We start from the raw sequence: 19981 nt of genomic DNA, 5'->3' as shown, positions 1-19981 counted from the left end.
TCGGTTGGATCGTCAGCTAACTAGTTGGTGCGCAACTTAGAATTGGCTTGCTCGTCTTTGTTTTCAAGCGCCACAGGTATGTAGTCCCGAGCAGCTCTATAGCGCGAGGCGGGTTCGTCTGCCGCGGAACAGCGCTACACAGGATTTTGAATCCATTTCAATTTGCAGAGGACCACCTAACGTATTCGTTATTTCATTTCTCACTTACAGAAAGCATCTTCAGACTAGTTATGTTGCCAACACTCAAAAGACATTTCGCATCTGTTTAAAAGTATGAACAAGCCTTTTCAATACATTCGGACATTGAATTTTCAAGTTACTACTTCTAAAGGGGCCCGCCTGGATGCGCGGGGGCGCTAAGGGCGACACTGGCTCGCGCATCATACGACTCTTCGCCTCTACGCTCCAGGTACCGAACTGGCGTGCAGATTTTGCGTCGATAGCGCGCCTCTATGGCATTTTAAGTGGGAACCCTATCATTTTAGGTGGAATATTACCCTATACCACTAACAATACTGTGTAAAAAAAAATTCAGACCTAAAAACGCGTGTGAAATTACCTATTTTAACCTTTTGTACTGTCCAGAAAATACATGTTAAAACGAAACTATGCAACGAAACTTTATCGCTATTATATTTTATTCATAATCAGCGCAAATGACGCGTTACCACCCAGAGATCTGCATGGCCATGCGGCCACCTTAAGGGGCCCACCTAGTCAGTGTACTTGAGTTCAGTGAGGCGGGGTGATAAGCGCGACGCTCGCTGGTGTTTCTAGCGCGGTATCGCCTCTAGGCGCAAGGCTGTGGACTGACGCGCATTCTTCTCGTCGTTCATAGGACAACTATTAAATTTGAGCGGTGACTAACATTATATGGCGTGGAAATGAAGTTAAAAGTGTAATGCAAGTCCCTTCAGGTGCTTGCAAGAATCTGTACCTGTTGTTTTATTCCTAAAAATTACTCTGAAACAAGGCCTTGTAGCCATGTACACTCTTCTAAAAACACAGTTTAAAAACTTAAACCCGGAAACAAAAGTACTTATCGGCCTTCAGCGAATTCTTAAATGCTTTTCGTAAAAATACCCCAATCAGATACGTCGACCAGTTTTCACATCGCGTTGTTTTTCCTGAAGCTCTACACATCGTATGTGTCCAGTTAGACGGGGCCCTTGACCGACCCAAGTGCCCTGAACGTTCAGGTCACATAGTTACATGCAGCACTGCGAATATACTTAGCGCTTCCTCTCTTCTTTCCACGTAATACGCGGGCGTCGAAAAAATCGCCTGCGTGCTTAAACTGCTTTACTGAATGCTATTTACCCACCTTCGGTCGTGTCAGTCCCACGAAGTAATGCGATCCGTACGGCACGTTCTCTAAATCCCAACGTAAAACAAAGAAGACATAATGGTAAAGAATGTTTCAAATGTTTTTGTTTACTTTCATTGAAGGGACTTAAATTTGATGCCGTAGAATAAACGTCCCAAACGTATTATCAAACGTAGCCAGAAGAACGTGATTTTGGATCGAACTGAATAGCACGTTCAAATGAATGGATTTTCCTTGGGTACGGCCGTCAGTGAAGCAACAAATATCGCGTGAACAGCAGGGCAGTCTCGTGAATTAGACGTGCGCACATTAACAGTGATTTCCTCGAATACAATACATGTGCCGTGTACGCGATCGTATTTATTGACTTCATAGATCGAGACTCGTTCGATGATACGGTAACGTAGAGTGCGTCGATTGGTTCTCACAATAATTAATAATTAACTTTAACTTAACTTAAAATAGTAAATACTGTCTTTCACTATGTATAAGTTCTTAGATGATTTTATAATTATTTTGGTTAAAAAAAATTCGTTAAAAAAATCTACTGAGCGTGTGGTGAGATAGTAATGCCAGGTTTATAAACTACACAAATGACTCAGCACTACTTGAGATTGTAAAACAGTAGAAAAAAAATATCTTCCCCTAGGCTTCTTTTGATAGTTCATATTTATTTTATTTCAATGTGCGAAAGTTTAATAAGTGAAAACGTGAAGTATATAATCATATCTTGTAGGCCTACTATGCGCATAGTGTCTGCGTCTTTAAAAGTTTTCGGAACACTTCACTTCAAATATAGAAGATAAAAAATCAGGTCGAAACGCGAAAAGCTGAAAGCTAGTCTATGCTATTTAATAGCTTATAAACGGGTATTTGTAAACGTTGTTGAACTTTTTGCGGCTTGCATTCTTGCGTTTGTTGCGTGATTTATAAACCGTGCGTAAGACACCGGAGTCTCATTCTTCCGGTCTGATAATCATGAATTCGGGGTCCTGTGTTTCCCGTTATCACTCCAACTAACGGCAATGGCCGAGTCCTTCCCCATAATCCGTGATTCGTGATCTGGGCTCCCATCATTTCGTTAGAGGAGCGGAAGGTGCTGAGATTGCCTGGGACGGCGACCACAGAGGACATGACATAGCGTGCGGGGCTACACGTGAGCGCCCGCGCGGGGCGGCGTTTCCACACAGGACGTTTGGCAAGACGCCTTCCCGGAAAGACGCTAACCGCGCCGCAGCGAAGCGGTGTGTTGATGGCGGGTTTACGTCGCGTGTTTCGCGTGGGTTGCGCCACTCTCCGGAATCGTCTCGCGACACAGCGCTTCCAAGGACGTGCGCTCGGTCCTCCGCTAACCCGCTTCTAGTCTCAATCTGTGACTGTCTCCCGTTAATGACTGTGGAAACACAAACACGGGAACGGATCACGGAAACGTAACAATAGGCAACCAATGAGATTGAACTTCACGGTTACGAAAAATTATTTTTAACTGAAATAATTGTTAGATACCATACCTAACACTGTTAGGACTTAACATATATAATAACAATAAATCACCAGGTAAAGTTAAGATACAGGACATTGTTGTGCATAAGACAATTTTTAACGTATTAAAAACGTCTGCAAACATGGCAACCACCGCGGTCAAATACTCGACTCACATTAGGGGGAAGGAGTAACGTAAATGGAATAGCTGAGCTTTGCAGAGCTAATCCGCATGCTTGCGTGCTGGTGTACAGTTTCCGTTCCGTGAAGTCAGTTTCCGTGATCCGTGTCATTTGAGAACGAGCCTTAGCCATTTGACATTATGGTTGAAGCCATGTAATAAGACTTTCAACTATTATATTTGATAATGATGTCTTTGCTGTAAATGGTAGGAACTCTTCCATGATGTAGGGTTTTTCTTAGCCTCCTGATTAGTTCACTGTGGTTGAGTGGTCAGATCAGTCCTCCCCCCCCCCCCCTCCAAAAGTTATATTATTTTGATTCCTGACGGTGTCCAACTTGGTTTTTTCACAATCAGGAAACATCACATACATTGCCATGTACCTATGGGTTTTCTCTTAAGGTCCTGTCACACTGTCAAATTTTCGCTTCCAACACCTTCCAGTATGTTGTGTCATATAAAGTTGGAGGGTTATGACATCACTGAAAACGTCACTAGCACAGGCATGTTAGTTTGACAAGTTGTATGACTTGATTTCTATAAAATATTTTGCATATAGGATAAGTTCAAAGTATGTTGGATACAATCGGCCAATTAGAATTGTGCCTAGCCTAAACTGAAATTACATCAGTTTCTGTCACAACAATTCTTTAAAATGGTGAAAAGAACATGGCGGATTAAACAGGTTAAAAAAGTTAAATAACTTAAGTAATGTTAATATTGTTACGATCGCGCTTGGCTGCAGTGCTGGCGTCGCCGCGCTCGTTCGGCCTGTCTGCGCCCCCTTCCACCTGCATCCTCTCCCTGGTATCTCGTGTCATACTATCTCGCTACATCCTGACCGTCGCAGCCTGCACCTGCCTCAGATCGGGTTACTTAAAAGAGGCCGCACTGCGGAATAAAAGGACTCAGACGCCTTTATCGGCGTTCTTAGAGCAGCCACCGCGTCCTTCGAGGACTCACGACGCGTTTCTGGACATTTCGACGGCGAAGGTCGCGCGATATCTCGGAGACATGCCCGATTGTTCTGGACGGGAACCCAAGGGCTATAAAAGAAGGTTGGGCCAACCTTCGAGTGAGTCTGAGTAAGGAGTTCAGTGGGGAGTTCTCCCGCGGCGGAGTTTCCGGGCGATAGTGCCGCGGGTGCGGCAGAGTGGCGAAGTCCTTGGACGAAGGTTCCAGGGCAGTCAGTCAGTCAGTCAGTCAGAGACTGAGTGGGAGTCCTCCCGCGGCGGAGTTTCCGGGCGATATAGTGGCGAAGTCCTTGGACGAAGGTTCCAGGGCAGGGAGTGAGTGAGTTCAGTGGAGTCGGGAGTTTCCGGGCGATAGAGTCGCGGGCGCGGCGGAGTCCCGAGTGAAGTGGCGAGCGAGTCGTCGAGTGGGATCTCGGCGAAGGGTGTGACGGCGGCGGCGGAGTGCGGCGACGGAGTCCCGCGGCGGAGACCCACGAGGGGTGCTGCGACGAGAGTTGCGCCGGAAGTGCGGCCCAGCGAGGTGTGTGAAACGAGTGACTGGGGAATTGACATTTCTTTACGTGTAATTAATTATCTGCCAATTTAGAAGATTATTTGTAAGTGACAAGTAGTAGTAATAAATAAAACTGTGAGTGAAATAAAATCTATTAATTGGGCTATCCTTTACGAACCCCCCGCAGGAAAATCGTAACAATATGAATGTCATATGTGAAAACATTTTATGCGTAAAAATATAAGTTATGATTCTAACTTGAAAACATTTTGTAAAATTTATTTTATTATGTAATGAAGATTATTGTGATTTAAATTTATTCATTTTCAAAAAATTTTAAAATTCACAAACTTAATAAGTTAAAAATATCCATCCAATACTGTAATCCGTTATTTTCAAAATTGAGAGAAAAAATTTGAAAATTTTGGATAGCTCATACCAAAAATAAACTTTGATAGTGTGACATGATTTAAGACATATTGGAGGTTATCTGTCCAAATATATTTGATGGAAGAAATTAGGAGCCATTTTCAGTCCAATGCCACCCCGCAAACTCTATTTTCAGATATAATTGTAGACAAATATTTGACAGTGTGCCAGGGCCTTTAGCACTCCTGTTACCCTCACTAATGCTCCATCAGCATCTCAGCACCTTTCATTGTCTCGAATGATCCCTCGATGTTAATGAGATGTTCTCGATGAGAGCTCAATCCATTCCATTTCCACTGTTCCACCTCCCACCAGCATCATCCTCATATCTGAGTTTGTATTTTATGGAGTATGTACTTCAGTCAGTTAATTTTGAGATGAAGGTTATACATGGGGAGTTAACAGAGGCGGATCTTGGGGAAGGTAGGGGGCAGCCTACCCCGGGCTTCAGTTTAGAGGGGGTGCAAAATAGTTTGACAAACTTTTTTTTTGAATAATTCAAAAAGTGTGAAATAAAAGGTGAATCAAAAATAACTATACAATATCAACTAATATACTGATTTTACTCACGATTAATAACTATACAAGATTGGATACAATTTAACTTAATATTTTACATATATGTATTGTAAATGCATGCAATAAAATTATGCATAGTACACATTTATTGCTGTGAGATGGGGGGAGTGAAGCTAAAGAATTTGTTCCTTGGGTGCAGGAAAGCCTAGTTTGGTCCCTGGGAATGAAGGATGGCTCAGTGACAAGTTACCATTAACTTCCACAGCACTTGTGCTGGTTTGATCACACACAAATCCTGCCTTTTAGTCGATTCAGTTTCTGCTTCTCCGTGTTCTAAGAGCATTTTTTTGATTTTTAACAAAATCAGGAAATTTCCATAACCTGCATCTAGACTGTATATATATTTAGTTCAGTAAGTTATCTCCTACATTCAGTGAATAAGTAATGTTTCAAATTTTTGTTTTGCTTTGTTTTAGGGTGGCTATCCAGCAAAGCTGAAAAAAGTGCTAATCGTCACTGCCCCACTCTGGTTTAAAGCTCCTTTTAAAATCTTACGGTTATTTGTTAGAGAGAAGTTGCGTGACAGAGTATTCACAGTCAGCATTCCACAGGTAAGAATTCATAAGAGTTAAAATCAAGGAATAACATTTTTAATCGTCCTCTTTGATTCTGATATGTTTATCATATTACTAGAATTCATAGAAAATTTTGAAATGGTATAATGACTCGAAAAATGATATCCGCTGAACATGTATAGGACTACTTCTGGAATTAAAATGACCTCGGCATAAAGACAATCTTCAATAAAAGACCGGGTTACCTCAAACACTGTTAAATGCTTTGTACATGTATGCTGCAGTACTTACAGAAATTTCCATGTATGTAGTATTTTAAAATGTTTGTAATAAGAAAACTATTTTCATTTTCTGTTTTTCCCTCATAATTTAATAATACCCTCGATATAATGAATTTCTTTGTAAAAGTGAAAATCAAATATTAAAATTAAGAACTTGAAAAAATGAATTTGAAAACTTGAAAATATGAAAATTATAAATTTATTTGTGATTTTTGTGATAGCTGGAAAAGCTAATAGATGAGTGACAAAATTATTCTTTTCTAACAAAAATTGTTTTATTTCTAACCTTTGGCAACATTTTCCATTAATAAGTTTTTTTATGGGAACTTTTATTCATATTTAATTGGGGGAGAAAATAATCCCGTTAAAGGATAAATTTGGGGCAAATGTAAACCCAGACAAATTTACTTTTTGATAACAGAATTTTATATGACTAGAATGCTGGCTAAGATTATGAAGAACTCAGCTACATTGTTCTTTGAATTTTTTAAACATCTAAAGTGTTCCCCGCAAGCTCAAAAACTGAATATAACATTTATTTTTGTTTTGGGCTCTGTTATGTGATTATCAAAATTTTGACAGTATAAACATCCAAACCAAATCTTGAGCCATTTTTGCAGCTTTGTTTCAGCTACATAGTTCCCCTCTGAAGAAAAAGAATAATATTTTTTTATTTGCTATGGCAAACTCAAATCTTCAAAATTCTTGACCACTATGTTTCAGTCTCTCTCGAAGATTTTTTTTATTTGTAATCATGGGGACCCATTAAAATTATTATTTTTTAAAATTGAAATTAAATAATTATATTGCATACCAAAGATATTCTGTTTGGCAACCATGTATTAATAAATGATTTCCACATATTATTAACTAACATAACCAACATTCAGTACTGAAAAAATTTTCTGCAGGTTTTGCAATCTTGTACAGTTTCAGTTTAGGGATAAGCTAACAAAGGAAATATGATTTTACATCCCTCCTGTTTTGTGTTCTAATATTTAAACATTCTAAACTTTACTTGCAATATTTATTCATTAACTTTTTTAAATTTTATTTTAATTTTAATTTTAAACAACTATAAAGGAACTTTTAGAACAGTGATGTAATATTCAGTCATTGGCTTACTTTTATTTTTCTGCTTGGAACCAATCAGAAAGTGGCTTCTCATTCATCTTGACTTTGTGTTTATTTAAACAGAACCTGTTCTTGCTAGAACTTCCCTAAAACTTTTGTCATGTAAATTAATTATATTTCTATCTCAAAAAACTTTACTCACAAAAAGCCATAACAATACTGCATATTAGGTGGGTGACTTAGTAGTTATTTTCAAATTTCTTTCTATTGACAGGGTACAACTGTCCATGCACCATCTTCAAATTTGCATTGACCTTTAGTGTTGAGGCATTGAAAACTAATACTGTAGAACCATCAGGAGAGATGATGCAACAGTAAAATGTTGTACTTGCATTTGTTAGGACCCAGGTCTATCCATCCTGATTAATTAATGTTTACCATATGGGGCATACACAGGGGAGAGATGGAAGATATATCCCCCCCTGAGTAAAAAAAATGTTGAAAATCAATAAAAATCATAAAAAATCAATACAAATGTATCATCCCCACTAATAGAAGTAAAGAATTTGAAAGCAACGGTGGGCAAAGTGGTTCTATCCCCCCCTCCATCCCCCTCAAAACGAAATTCTGCATGTGCTCCTGTTTACCATAAATCATCAAAATTATTTTAGGCAAATACTGGGATGGTTCCTTGATGTAGTTTATGGCCTATTTCTTCCCTAATTTCTTTGACTATATTGTAACTGTCCATCTCTAGTGACCTTTTTATCGAAAAGACGTACAACTCGTCAGTATAGTTGAACCTCATTCAGTCAGAACAGTTGAAACCGGGGGAAGTCCATGATAACGAAAATCTGGGCTTACTCTGGAAGATTCAGGAAAAATCAGTACAAGACAATGTACCTACAGAAAGTTCTTCATATTGACCAAAACATGTTTGAAACATATGTCACTTGTTAACTCTATCATGTCGTGCAGTGACACAGTGCTCTATTGTTTACAGTCCGACAAAACACGTGCTCATTTTATGCATATGATTGAGCACACTAATCCAATAACGCTGTTGTAATTCTCACAGAAATGTGTTTTTATGTTCTAAAGAGTTTATTTGTACGTTTTAGCTATCTTTTTGATTACTGAGAAAGGCTCTTCGACTGAATTATTTTTTGTTTAGTCGTTCCTCTGTAATGATCCAGGTGTTATGGAGAGGTGGATGCCAACACAGCGTTCTGCTGTATTATATTTTATTAAATAATATTTATCTCTCCTTTATTTGTCCAAGGCTTTAGATTACAGTGACCGAGACATTTCCCACCAGATTGATGCCAGGAAAAGAGCTCGGCTCTGATTGTCAACTATTCCCTGCGCAGCTAACTGTTCACATCCCTCGAAGCTCCCTGCCAACACACCTGGGCGGCACCCTGGACATCGATCACGCGGCATGGTTGCTCCACTGCGTCAAGTCGATGACCAATCGCTACGGGGACCTGTGCGATGTCACCAGCTCCACCCACCCGCTCCCCGCCACCATCATAGACCACAAGTCTGCTTTGACGAATGGGGGCTCTGTGCATTCAGATGAAAAAACTTGCGATAAGGTACTGACAAGTCTGTCATTAGAATCTGTTTCAAGTTCTCATTTTAGTAGTGTGGACTAGTGAAAATTATTTGTAAATTGTTAGTGCTAGTTTAATACGTGCAAGTAGAGTAGGATAAACTTGGAATATAAATAATTTTTGTTTAATATTTTTGGTTTTAAACATCCAAAACCTTAAAAAAATTTATCAAACCATGGAAATGAAAAATGTTTTGCCTCTAATAAGCATGCACATTACTTTAGTAAATCAGGGTTGTGGTTAAAGCATACATTTTAGTCAGCATCAAAAATTATTTCTGTCATGTGAGTTTTACAACTAAAAAAAATTGAAAATATAAAATCTGCTTTACACAATATACGTACTTGGTTATTGGTTTGTTAAAATATTTTTCATCGCTTCAGGAAATTTTTTTATGGAAATAGTGAATGGTAAAGTTTATGCTAATGAATTCACATTGATGATGTTCTTTAAAAAAATCCTGAGATATCCTTACAATAAAAAGCAAAATAAAAAATTGTGAAAAAATCCACTACGGATTTAAACTTTGTATTTGAGAAAGGATAAAATAAAATTTTTGAAAAACCCCGAATAAAAGGAAGTAAGTAACGAAAGAAAATTTTCTTTAATAAGATTGATTTGTTACAAAGTCTGTCATATAAACAAATAATTATGACTTTTCTTAGTGCTTTCTATCCTTATGTACCTATTTGTTTTTCGTATAGATAGACATAGCAATAATATTGAATATAGTTACACACATTGTTCTTTTTCATTCCCCTTAATAATGAAACATTAAATATAAAAAAATTGTATACCATTTCAATCAAGGTTATTTAATTATATTTTTTCGATGTATGGTTTGTGTTTAGTGTTGAGATTTTGTTAGAATGTAGTTCTGAAATCATCTCTCTGTGATAAGAACTTAAAAAAAAAAAATTTCTTGTGTGATTGACATATCAACACCTACGTTTGTAATCCATTACCGTACAAACTATATACTCCACTTCATATAATTTTATCACTGCATAGTTTTTTAGTGAATTTTTTTTGTTAGTACCCATAGCTAATAAATAACGTGTATTGTCTATGAGAAGGAGTGATGTTTTTGAGATGCTGTGCGTGATGTTGCAGGAGGAGCTCATGAGCAGCAATGCGGAGGACGAGACGCGCAAGGCAGCGGACGGGCGAGCCCGCCACTCCCCAGCCTTCGTGGCCGAGGAGGAGGAGGACGACGACCTGGAGATAACGTCGTCCAGGGACACGGACAACGGGGACGCCTGGCAGCACAGCTCAGGTAGCCACGGTGGTCTGTGCAGTGAGAATGGCTTCTTTGCCAATCAAACTGCCTCACAGAGAACGGCCATGCTGATGCATGGTGTCAAGGTTACCTAATCATGTGGCACTGTGTGTGGGTGTGGGTGCGGGTGTGTGTGGGTGCGCGGGTGCGCGGGTGCGCAAGTTTCAGCGCAACATTTCATTACTAGTGCATTCAAACATGATCCATGTCAAATTACTACCCAATATGTAATAAATTTAAAAAAAAATTGTGTCTGCCGGAGTGCCATTTGTAAATGCACGTGGCACCTTAAACGTCAGCAGAATTGGGCAATACTGCAGGCAGATGGTAATAAAATGTCAGTCTCTTGCACAGATGATGAGAATCTTGCGGAACAGCACTCGACGTATACCTGCAAGGACAGTGATGTCGGTACTTCGTATTGACAACACGTCACATAATAACTAAGCTATAACAAGTTTGTTGAGAGCCACTGTTGGTTTCATCTCTATGCACTGCGAAAATACTTTTGAAAGTGACAAGTTCTTTGAGGAATAGTTTTTCCTTCCACAGAAAGTAAAGTGTGTAAAAAAATGCTGCAGCTAACTCAGTGCGGCAAGATTTTTACAATAGGAACATTTAATATTTATGACTTAAGCTTTAAATTTACTATTCAGGAAATTTTCTTATGTGTGATTTTCGTGTTTTTTAATGTAGTTGGAAATTCACAACTTTTAACTAAAGCACTCCAATATAGTTCATATTTATGGTAGTTAAAAATAAACAGGGGGGATTTTTACCAGTATTTAGAAGTTAGCGATAAATGATCAGTGTCTGGGTCACTCTTGTTGAAAATGGAGTCGTTGGATACTTGTACACACAAAGTTTCCCTTATAGATAAAATCACTAATAATTGTTTTTATCAAAACTTTCACTCATCGAACTTGTTCTCCCCAAAAAATTCCAGATTGCATTGTAGTAAACAGAACTATAAAATGGCTGAGATGAAAAAATAATTAAAGTAGATTTTAAATGCCAAGCAAATCGCGATGCCATTCAGATGCAAAACTAGCCATTTCTGGGATAAGAAGGCATACTTACACCCTACTTAGTGCGACGGAAGGTTTAATTCCTACAAAAAATTTATGACGTGACAAATTCAGGTTGCAAGCACTGGTTGTGCATAGGCAATTTATTAATACAAAGTGATTTAAAACAACTGCCAAAAATCATCAAATAATTCCAAATGAACAAATAAATCATTAAAATATTAAAAATCATCTTGGAAAAATAAAAAATAATTGTTTCAAGTGAATGGAAACTTTAAGACTGTAAACAAATTACAGACCATAGAGTACATAGTTACATATATCATACCTAGATGCTGCATAGAACATTAGTTCAGAATTTAAATAACATGCTAAAACTTAATACAAAATCATTTCTTTAGTTAATTAATAGCTGTACTACAATGATTGAGTGGTCAGATCACTCACCTTCTAACAAAGTGTTTTGGGTTTATTTTTAGTGTATGTCAAACTAGATTGTTTTCAAGTGAGAAAATGGCAAGCTTTATAATAAGCAAGTTGATTTTTTTTAATGATACTCCCGTTTTCCATGCCCATTCGTTCCTTCAATGCTCTTCTCTCAGCTCATCACTCAAGTATCCAAGATGTTGGTGAGATATTTAGCCCTAGATCAATCATTTATTCATTCATTTCTTGTTACTGGAGTGAACCACTTTTAGTATGCATTCATTTGAATTTGTTTATTATGATGCTCTAGTTGTAAGTAATCAGTATGTGGCAATTTTGGGAGACTGAAAACAAGTATTATAACTAGTTCTTACTCTGAATATTGGATGAGTGGTTAATTCATGCAGAAACTGTTTCAGTAGTGTTTGTTCCAAATGTTTGTACTGATTTCTTCCACTAATGTTATTCCTGGAGCTTTGCATGTCATAATTCTTTTTTAGCACCTCCTATTCTTCATTGTAGGTGATCTTCCTTTGTCTTCTATCTTCTACTATATTTATTTCTTGTTCGTTTACTGCTTAATATAACAAACGATATCCAAAAAAAATGTCAAAGGAACAGTTTTTTAATTTTTGTTCTGTGATTTTCTGTGGTAATTACATTTAATATACATTATTTGTTTGAAAAATAAAATATTAGTTACAAATTTTAAACCAAATGAAAACTTTTTTAGCTTTATTAATTATTGTATTTAAATTTCAACATATTATTTCAGACCTAATTTTATGCAGGATTGCATAGCATATTACTTAGAAACTTTTATCAAAGCATGTAGGAATTTTTCCATGAGTTGAAACAGGCTTAGGGCTGGGTCCCACCTACCATTATCATTTTTCCATCTTCTTGTCATTGCTAATATTTAAGGGCTATTTCTGAAATTTCAACTCGATACTTCCCTTCGATTTGTTGTTTTGTCACTTATATTTTCAACAGATACTCACTAAATTTATTATAATGGGTAAAAAGTCACCCAAGTGATAATAATTATGTACTAACACTTGTGCAACGTTTTACACCTATTGTATAACACTTTTGTGAAGATCTGTTTAAGTTTAAAATATTATGACAATGAAAATCAAAGGGAGGTGTTGAGGTGAAATATCAGAAATAGCCCTGAAAAGATAGCAGTGATGAGAAAATATAAAAATAATCATGGCATGTGAGACAGGACCTTAAGTTGTCATATCCTTTTACACACCATTGTGACTTGCTTATTTGTGAATTCTCTGTGTTGTTACTGTGCTAAGGTGCCTGTTCGCCCGCCCCACCTGCTTCGTCAGCGAGTAGTGGCTTCTCCGATGACGACAGCCTGCACTGCGACATCAGTCAAGGGTGCTCGTTGGAGCAGTTCGTGGAGTCTGTGAGGGCACGTGGTCGCGCTGGTCTCGTTCAGGAATATGCGGAGATCCGTGCTCGTGTCCCAGACGGCTCATTTAACCATGCCCGGTGAGACTTGTTGATTTTTTTATTTAATTGAATCGGTCATTGTAAAAACGCACTTAGTCCACAAATCACAATTGTGGGATATTAATTAAAACTGTTTTAAACAAAATGTTCTACTGTTATGATGTTAAAAAATTTTATATGTCAATTTCTATCATTAACAAAGGTATTAAACTGATGTCATGTCTCAGATTACACTTAGTTTCTAATATATAAAGCCTAAAGTCTTTGGAGTTAGTTCCTTTTAACAGTGAATGCTGAAAATATTATGTAAATGATTGCATATAAAAAAAAACACGGATATTTAAATATAAGACAGTCATTGATTGTTATTAAATTCAATAATGTTGTACAACCATTTTTGGAAATTATTACATTTATTCGTCCTCCACTTCTACAGTTGTTGGCGATGATAAAATGTCTTCATAAAATGATAGCATTTCCGTGTCACCCACGACGTATTTTATAACTTTCTGGATGTTCTGCAGGTTTAGACGATTAATGGGCAATGATTATTAATGCTGGGCTGAGCCAAAGGAAAGGTGTATGTAACAAGTCCACCAATAAAAGGACATGCCTCAACTACTCCTGGCCTTGCTGCTGAATATCTGAACTTCTTTAAAGAGGAAGGAGTAAAATTCACTTTACAATCACGAGGAGTATCTCTTCCCACACATTCTACAGCCACACAGTTTATCTTCAAGAAACGAGGCCACCATGTATTTAAGTCCAAAATGTCTTCAGTCTCCACCATCTTTACTGTGACGTTTGACTTGCTGTGTACTAACAGACTAACATATTCTTTTGGAGTGTAGATTCTATCACATTTCTTAATGTTCTTTTTGAATAACCCAAAATCCCTATCGCAGGGAAGAAATGAATTTCCTCTTACAGGATAACAATGTACAATATTTTGTAACATTTTATTTTGCACCAGTCCTAAAAACATGCGGATCATTGAATGATTTTTGTTTTGGCCAACACAGCCATCAGAGTACAAGTATAGGCCTGTTATATCTTTAGACACACAGTGAGTTATGTAGTCCAATAAAAATGAACATGCTTCATTGGCACCTTTCTTGGCCATGTCCTCGTGATATACATACAAACACGAATGGTACGATTTTAAATCATGTACACAAAATCAGTTTACCCATAACTGACGTAGGTAAAATATTTCTTGGACTGGTATGTGGGGTAAGGGTAGATTCTACATGAAGTCAAAAACTATTCCTGCCACATGGGGATTTTCTTTGCATAGCTGTTCAGTTTGTTTTAAGGACTTGTAAAATTTTTGGCTTCTGTGTTTATGAACAACTAACTCCGATTCAGCGGCACGTTTTACAATTTCCGCAAGATGAGCAATTTTCAGTTTTGTTGTTAGTTCTTCGCATGTGCTGCACACATCGATTTGTGGTCTTCCAAAGCGATACCGAAAATTCTCATTATAATATTTTAGGTGATATTTGTAAGACACCTTTGTGTTTTGGTATTTATCTTCGTAAAGGATGTGCATTTGCTTTACATCTAACTTACCATCAAGATACTTCACCTCTTTGCCTTAGTAATGCGTAGTTTTCACTGGGAATGACTCAATATGTTGCTGGATGTTATTTCTTACTGTGTCTGACATTTTTTTGGGATTGGGATTCAAACCACGCTTATCTTTAGGAGTCTCTTTTTTCAGCAGCAGTGCTGCTAACCTAAATACTCTCTTCTTTCCTTTTTTCTCCATCATCAAACATTCAACATCACAACAATACCAAATATAAACAATACATCCATAGACAAAGAAGGTGGAAAACATAAAATCTTTTGATGTTCAATAAAACTTCAAATATAAACTAGACAGGCAGAGCCATCTAACAGAGAAAGTGTAACTAATGCGTCATATAGCACTGCAAGATTGCAATGTGCTGCAATCTACAAGCCTGTCATCAATAAAAGGAACTAACTCCACAAATCAACAATCAGCATTAAAAGGAACTAAGTCCATGGACTTAGTTCTTTTTATCAGAGCCCGCAATAACGCATATGCCCGTTTTATATGTATGGAAAGTAGGGACTGAGTTCCTTTAACATCAATCAATCCGGCGAACCCGAAATTCTTCATTACCATTAAAAAAACATTTTTGGTAAAATATGGACTTAGTGCATTTTTACAATGACCGATTCAATTACTTATCTTGTATATTTATATGTTTGAGCAGGTAATAACCAATAAGACTAAGGTATCTGAGATAATCTGGCACTGCAGCTACTCACAACAGCCTGTGGGTGTCTCTAAGGGAAAGGCTGATGTTGAAATTCCGCTAGTCCGGCACGTTTGCACTATTTACACACCCTAATTTTAATTTTATACTTTCGTGCAGTTTACAAATATTTTTTTACCTTGTCCCTTGAAAATTTCATATCTATTAGGGGTTTCAGTGTTTAAGTAACACATAACATAATCATGGATGAGTTTCACTATATAAGTTGAAGAAAAGGGGCATTTAGTGTTAGGTGATGAGACCCACAATTATGCAATGCCTTTTTTCAACTCTAATGATACTTTAAAGTATAAAGTATATCTGGAAACAATCATTAACACCTGAATATAAATTTTATTACAATACTATAAAAGTCCATTTTTTTTATATGAAAGCTCTATCAATGAAATTAAATCACTATAATAAATTATCAGTGTGATTTGTGATATACAGTCAAACCTCTCTGAAACGACCCCTCACGGTTCCCAGGAATAGGGTCGTAATAGATATTTTCCGAAATTTTCAGTTCATTTCAACCCCCTCCCCCCTCCCTTCCTAAACCGCTAATCGCTAAGAAACCAGCCGTACAATGGCAGGATGCTGTCACTCACAATGCTAGACGGCTTTGCTTTAAACCCACTTCAACCTTCATGACAAGTCCGTCGCCCTACAGGCCACCTCTAAAGAAAATATGTCAAAAGACAGTTTATTTTTACTCGTTAGTTTACATGTACGTTTTCTGCTTGCCGTAGTTAAATACACTAGAACCCCGATGTCACGAACCCCGGATTTAACGAAGCAGAGATTTTACGAATACATTCTCGGGAACCGTCAAAAAATTGGACATTTTGACCAAAATGTGAAAATCAGAAGAAAAAAATTAAAAAAAAAAAAAACGAAATGAAAGATCATTAAAATCTGTTAATTTTAACACACAACGTATTTTTGTGTCACTTTAATACTTCCAATAATGTTCATGTAAGAATAACAAAAAAATAATGGGACATTTCCTTTAAAAATATGGCAGCTGTAGGTTCTGCAACGCGAGTGGGCACACACAAAGCTCGCCCGGCTGGCTGGCGGCAGCAGCTTCATGACGCATAAGCTCACCCCTCCCTCCCCAAGGTAACATTCTTCAAGGCTAGCTCATCCCTCCCAGACACACAAACCATCTAGTGTCCTCCCTTATAACACCCCAACTTCGCTCCCCTTTGAAAAACCTTCAGTGAGAAAATGCTCATTTCACCCTCCCTTCTCCCGTAAAATTGGGCTATTATGAATGGGGTACTAAAGCGGTGAGGGAGGGGTCAAAATATGTCACTTTTCACACCAAGTTCGAGTTCAGTCATCTCTGGCAAGGAATATACAAGCTTTCAAACTTAAATATAAATGTATTTTAATAGCAAGGGTCCTATGAAAAGGAATATACCGAATAAAATCAAGCTGCTGTCACCAAACAAAGCATAAAACGGCCCAATGCGTGGTCGCTTCGTTATTGCTCACGCGAGAGGTGAGACGTGGAATGTTAGAAGAAAGATAAATGCGGGGGAGACAGACAGCAGCCAGTGTGTTTCCTGCGTGGGGAATAAGTGGCGTAGTCTTTTTTTTATGCTGGGTGAAGCGACCTTTTTCTATCAACCCACGGAAAAAGAAAATTACTTGAGCTGTCAAAATAAACATCCCTGCGGCAGTTAAAACAAGTCGAGGCGGGCGTGCATCCATTCAGTCGCTGTGTATTGTCAACCGATAGTAATCAAAATCAAGAGAAATCCAGCAGGTAGCTTTGCCTTAACTGCGTACCACACTAGACACTCGCAAAAAGATAAACGTAAACACGTTGCCACAAAAACCTTTATCTGCACCCTGCCGACAAAGGGGCGTGGAATGGGGGTTGTCAAGCGCTGACAGCGGTCGACAGGAAGTGGTATCTATTTTTAGATTGCGCTGCCTACGGCAGTACAGCACTCGGCAAGAGAAATGCAGTAATACGCTACTCACCACAAGAGACTTGTTTTCTGTCCAATATTCTTCCGATTTTCGGCAATTTTTTCACGGTTCCTCGAAATCGGGTTGTAATAGAGAGGTAGTCGCAACAAAAAGGTTTTACTGTACTCTTATTTTATGCTTTCTTTCATAAATAAAATATTACTTCCATATTAAGACTTAACTTGTATTATAACTAAACATTTACTTCTTGTTAGCTGTTAAAATTTAGGTGTCCTGTTGTAGGCTGTCACTGTGGTTGAGTGGTCAGATGCAATTCCTGGCGAGGTCAAACCAGGATTTTAAGCAATTGTGAATCATGGCTGATGTGGCCATTTACATTGACCTCAGTGTTGCAGTTACATTAAGCCCACATTCATATATTCTTATTCATTCATTCATTCATTCATCATTCATTATTCATTCAATTTCACAATCTGGTTTTGGGATTAACTTTGAAAGATTTGACTTATAGTAATTCTAAAATATTAACAAAAAAAATTATTTTTTCAGGTTACGAGCTAATCAGCCAAAGAATAGGTATACAGATGTCCTCTGCTATGACCACAGTCGCATTCTCCTTTCGCAGATTGATGGAGATCCTTGTAGTGACTACATCAATGCCAACTTTGTTGATGGGTACAAACAGAAAAATGCATTCATCTCCACACAAGGTTGGCCATTTATTAATTTTTATTGTTTGTTTCAAGTTAGTGATATTTTTGAGTGTAGGCTGTGTACTGTAGTTGCATGATTACATAGTAGGTACTGCGGCATGGTGCTTTGTGTACTGTTCTGTCTCTATGCGCCATACGCTTAACAATTTATCAAAAAGTCTGCCTACTGGGTGTGATGGGTTGGACACAGGCATCTGGCTCTGCCTGGGGGGGGGGGGGGGGGGGGAGATGGTCCTCCCTACCCCCACCTCTGTATGAGAATGGTATCTGCCAATGTCTTTACTCATGGGTGTTGGGTGCTGTAGAGACGGTTGGTGGGCTTATCCTTCCTGGAGATGATGCTGAAGATGGCGGTGGAGGTTTCTCTGGGGACCCTTCTCCCTGAAATTATGTGCATGAGGTTTCAGTTTTCAGATTTATTGTGAATGTACACGAGCGAGGGTGACAGTCTCCCCTTAAAACTTGTCCTAGAACTGGTTGGCTCTCCCTATTCTATGGCCTGTAGGTAGGCAAGTCCTCGACTTGACTGTCGTTCCACTGCGATGTCTACTATGCGACTCTTTCTCACTAATTTGAAACATACGGGCTTGGGTCGGACACTCGAGTCACGACTCAGAGCGAGCGGCACTCCTGTCATCCGGCCGGCACGACCAGCACAATAACTCCTGAGGTTGGAGAGAGTCAGCACGGTGAGCGAACTCAGCAGCTGAAGAGACGCAGTGAGACTAGGCTTGGCTGCCAGTGGTGGCTCTCTGGTACCGACTGACTCGGCCAAGGGCTAGCTTTATATACCCCTCCTAAGGGCCTTGAGTGACGTCGGGGAGGGAGGAATTCGGGGAATCGCCAGCCACTTCCAGGTACTCCAGCCGGCAGTAGTGCCGTGTGCACTCGGCTGGCCTGGTGGAAGAGGGGATTGGCAAGGGGTAGCAGCTGATCAGGAAGATCGGGATAACTTTGCTGGCACTCTGTGTGGTTGCCTCGGGCAATCAGACACGTGTGAGTGGTGGCCCCGGCATAGGGCGATATGAGAGTGGCCGGACGGCGACAGTCATTTCAGCCGTCTGCCGTGGCCCACACACATGATTCGTGAGTACAGACGGCTGTGGCACGTCGCTCATCAGTACATATTCAAACTATGTTGTTTTGTATTGTTTATTTTGTAGTTATTATTATTTATTTATCTTGTGTGTATTTGTCTACTACAGTAAATCCCATCTAAGAAAATCCTGCAGAAAAAATTTACAGCATAGGAAATTAAGCCTGTGCAAATATCAGTTTTTTAGTTCGAATCGAATTCGAATACGAATACCAAATTATTCTCGAATACGAATATTGAGTTCGAATAATTGGAATGAGAATTAAAATCCCATAAAACATGTTATATCTAGAGCCAAGATTATATGGTTTTATGCGAAATCGCGAATTTTCACGCGAAATTCATCCCAAACCGCGAAAAATGCGAAATGTTTTCTAACCACAAATAAACACCTCAATATTGATTTAAATCGTTTACTACCGACTATTGGTTGATTGACAAAAATTCCGTATCTGTTTGTAGAAGAAATGGTCGTCATCCAACTGCAGTGTGGTGGTTATTTAATGCGTTAATTATTCATCTTAAAAAATTACAAGATATCACAAAAATTGACGATTTCACGAACAAAAAAAGATCGTTATCGGAGTTAGGTTAGAGTTTTTAAACGCATCTAGCCACTAGAGTAGTGATGGGTCGTTCGTTAACGATTCGTTCAAAAAGAACGAATCTTTGAGAGAACGAAATCTTGCGATTCGTTCGCGATGTAAAGAACCGGCTCTTTGAGAGCCGGTACCTTGAAAGATTCGGTAGAACGAAAATGCGGAGAGAACGAGAGAACCAACCGGC

The 19981-nt window shown here is 38.5% G+C and overlaps 1 protein-coding gene across 2 annotated transcripts in view; it reads left to right on the top strand.

Moving 5' to 3' along the window:
* LOC134535111 (tyrosine-protein phosphatase non-receptor type 9) overlaps window positions 1-19981 on the top strand; it is a 106772-nt gene that overhangs the window by 49630 nt on the left and 37161 nt on the right. For both annotated transcript variants that reach the window (XM_063374045.1, XM_063374035.1), the window contains exons 5-9: window positions 5882-6016; window positions 8706-8933; window positions 10065-10227; window positions 12992-13190; window positions 17936-18096. In XM_063374045.1, coding sequence (XP_063230115.1) covers window positions 5882-6016; window positions 8706-8933; window positions 10065-10227; window positions 12992-13190; window positions 17936-18096 — 886 coding nt within the window. The remainder of the gene's footprint in view (window positions 1-5881; window positions 6017-8705; window positions 8934-10064; window positions 10228-12991; window positions 13191-17935; window positions 18097-19981) is intronic.

Source organism: Bacillus rossius, chromosome 1, assembly GCF_032445375.1.
Source record: "Bacillus rossius redtenbacheri isolate Brsri chromosome 1, Brsri_v3, whole genome shotgun sequence".
Classification (NCBI taxonomy): Eukaryota; Metazoa; Arthropoda; class Insecta; order Phasmatodea; family Bacillidae; genus Bacillus; species Bacillus rossius.
Note: the sequence above shows the minus strand (reverse complement) of the source record. Positions and strands in the feature narration are given on the sequence as shown.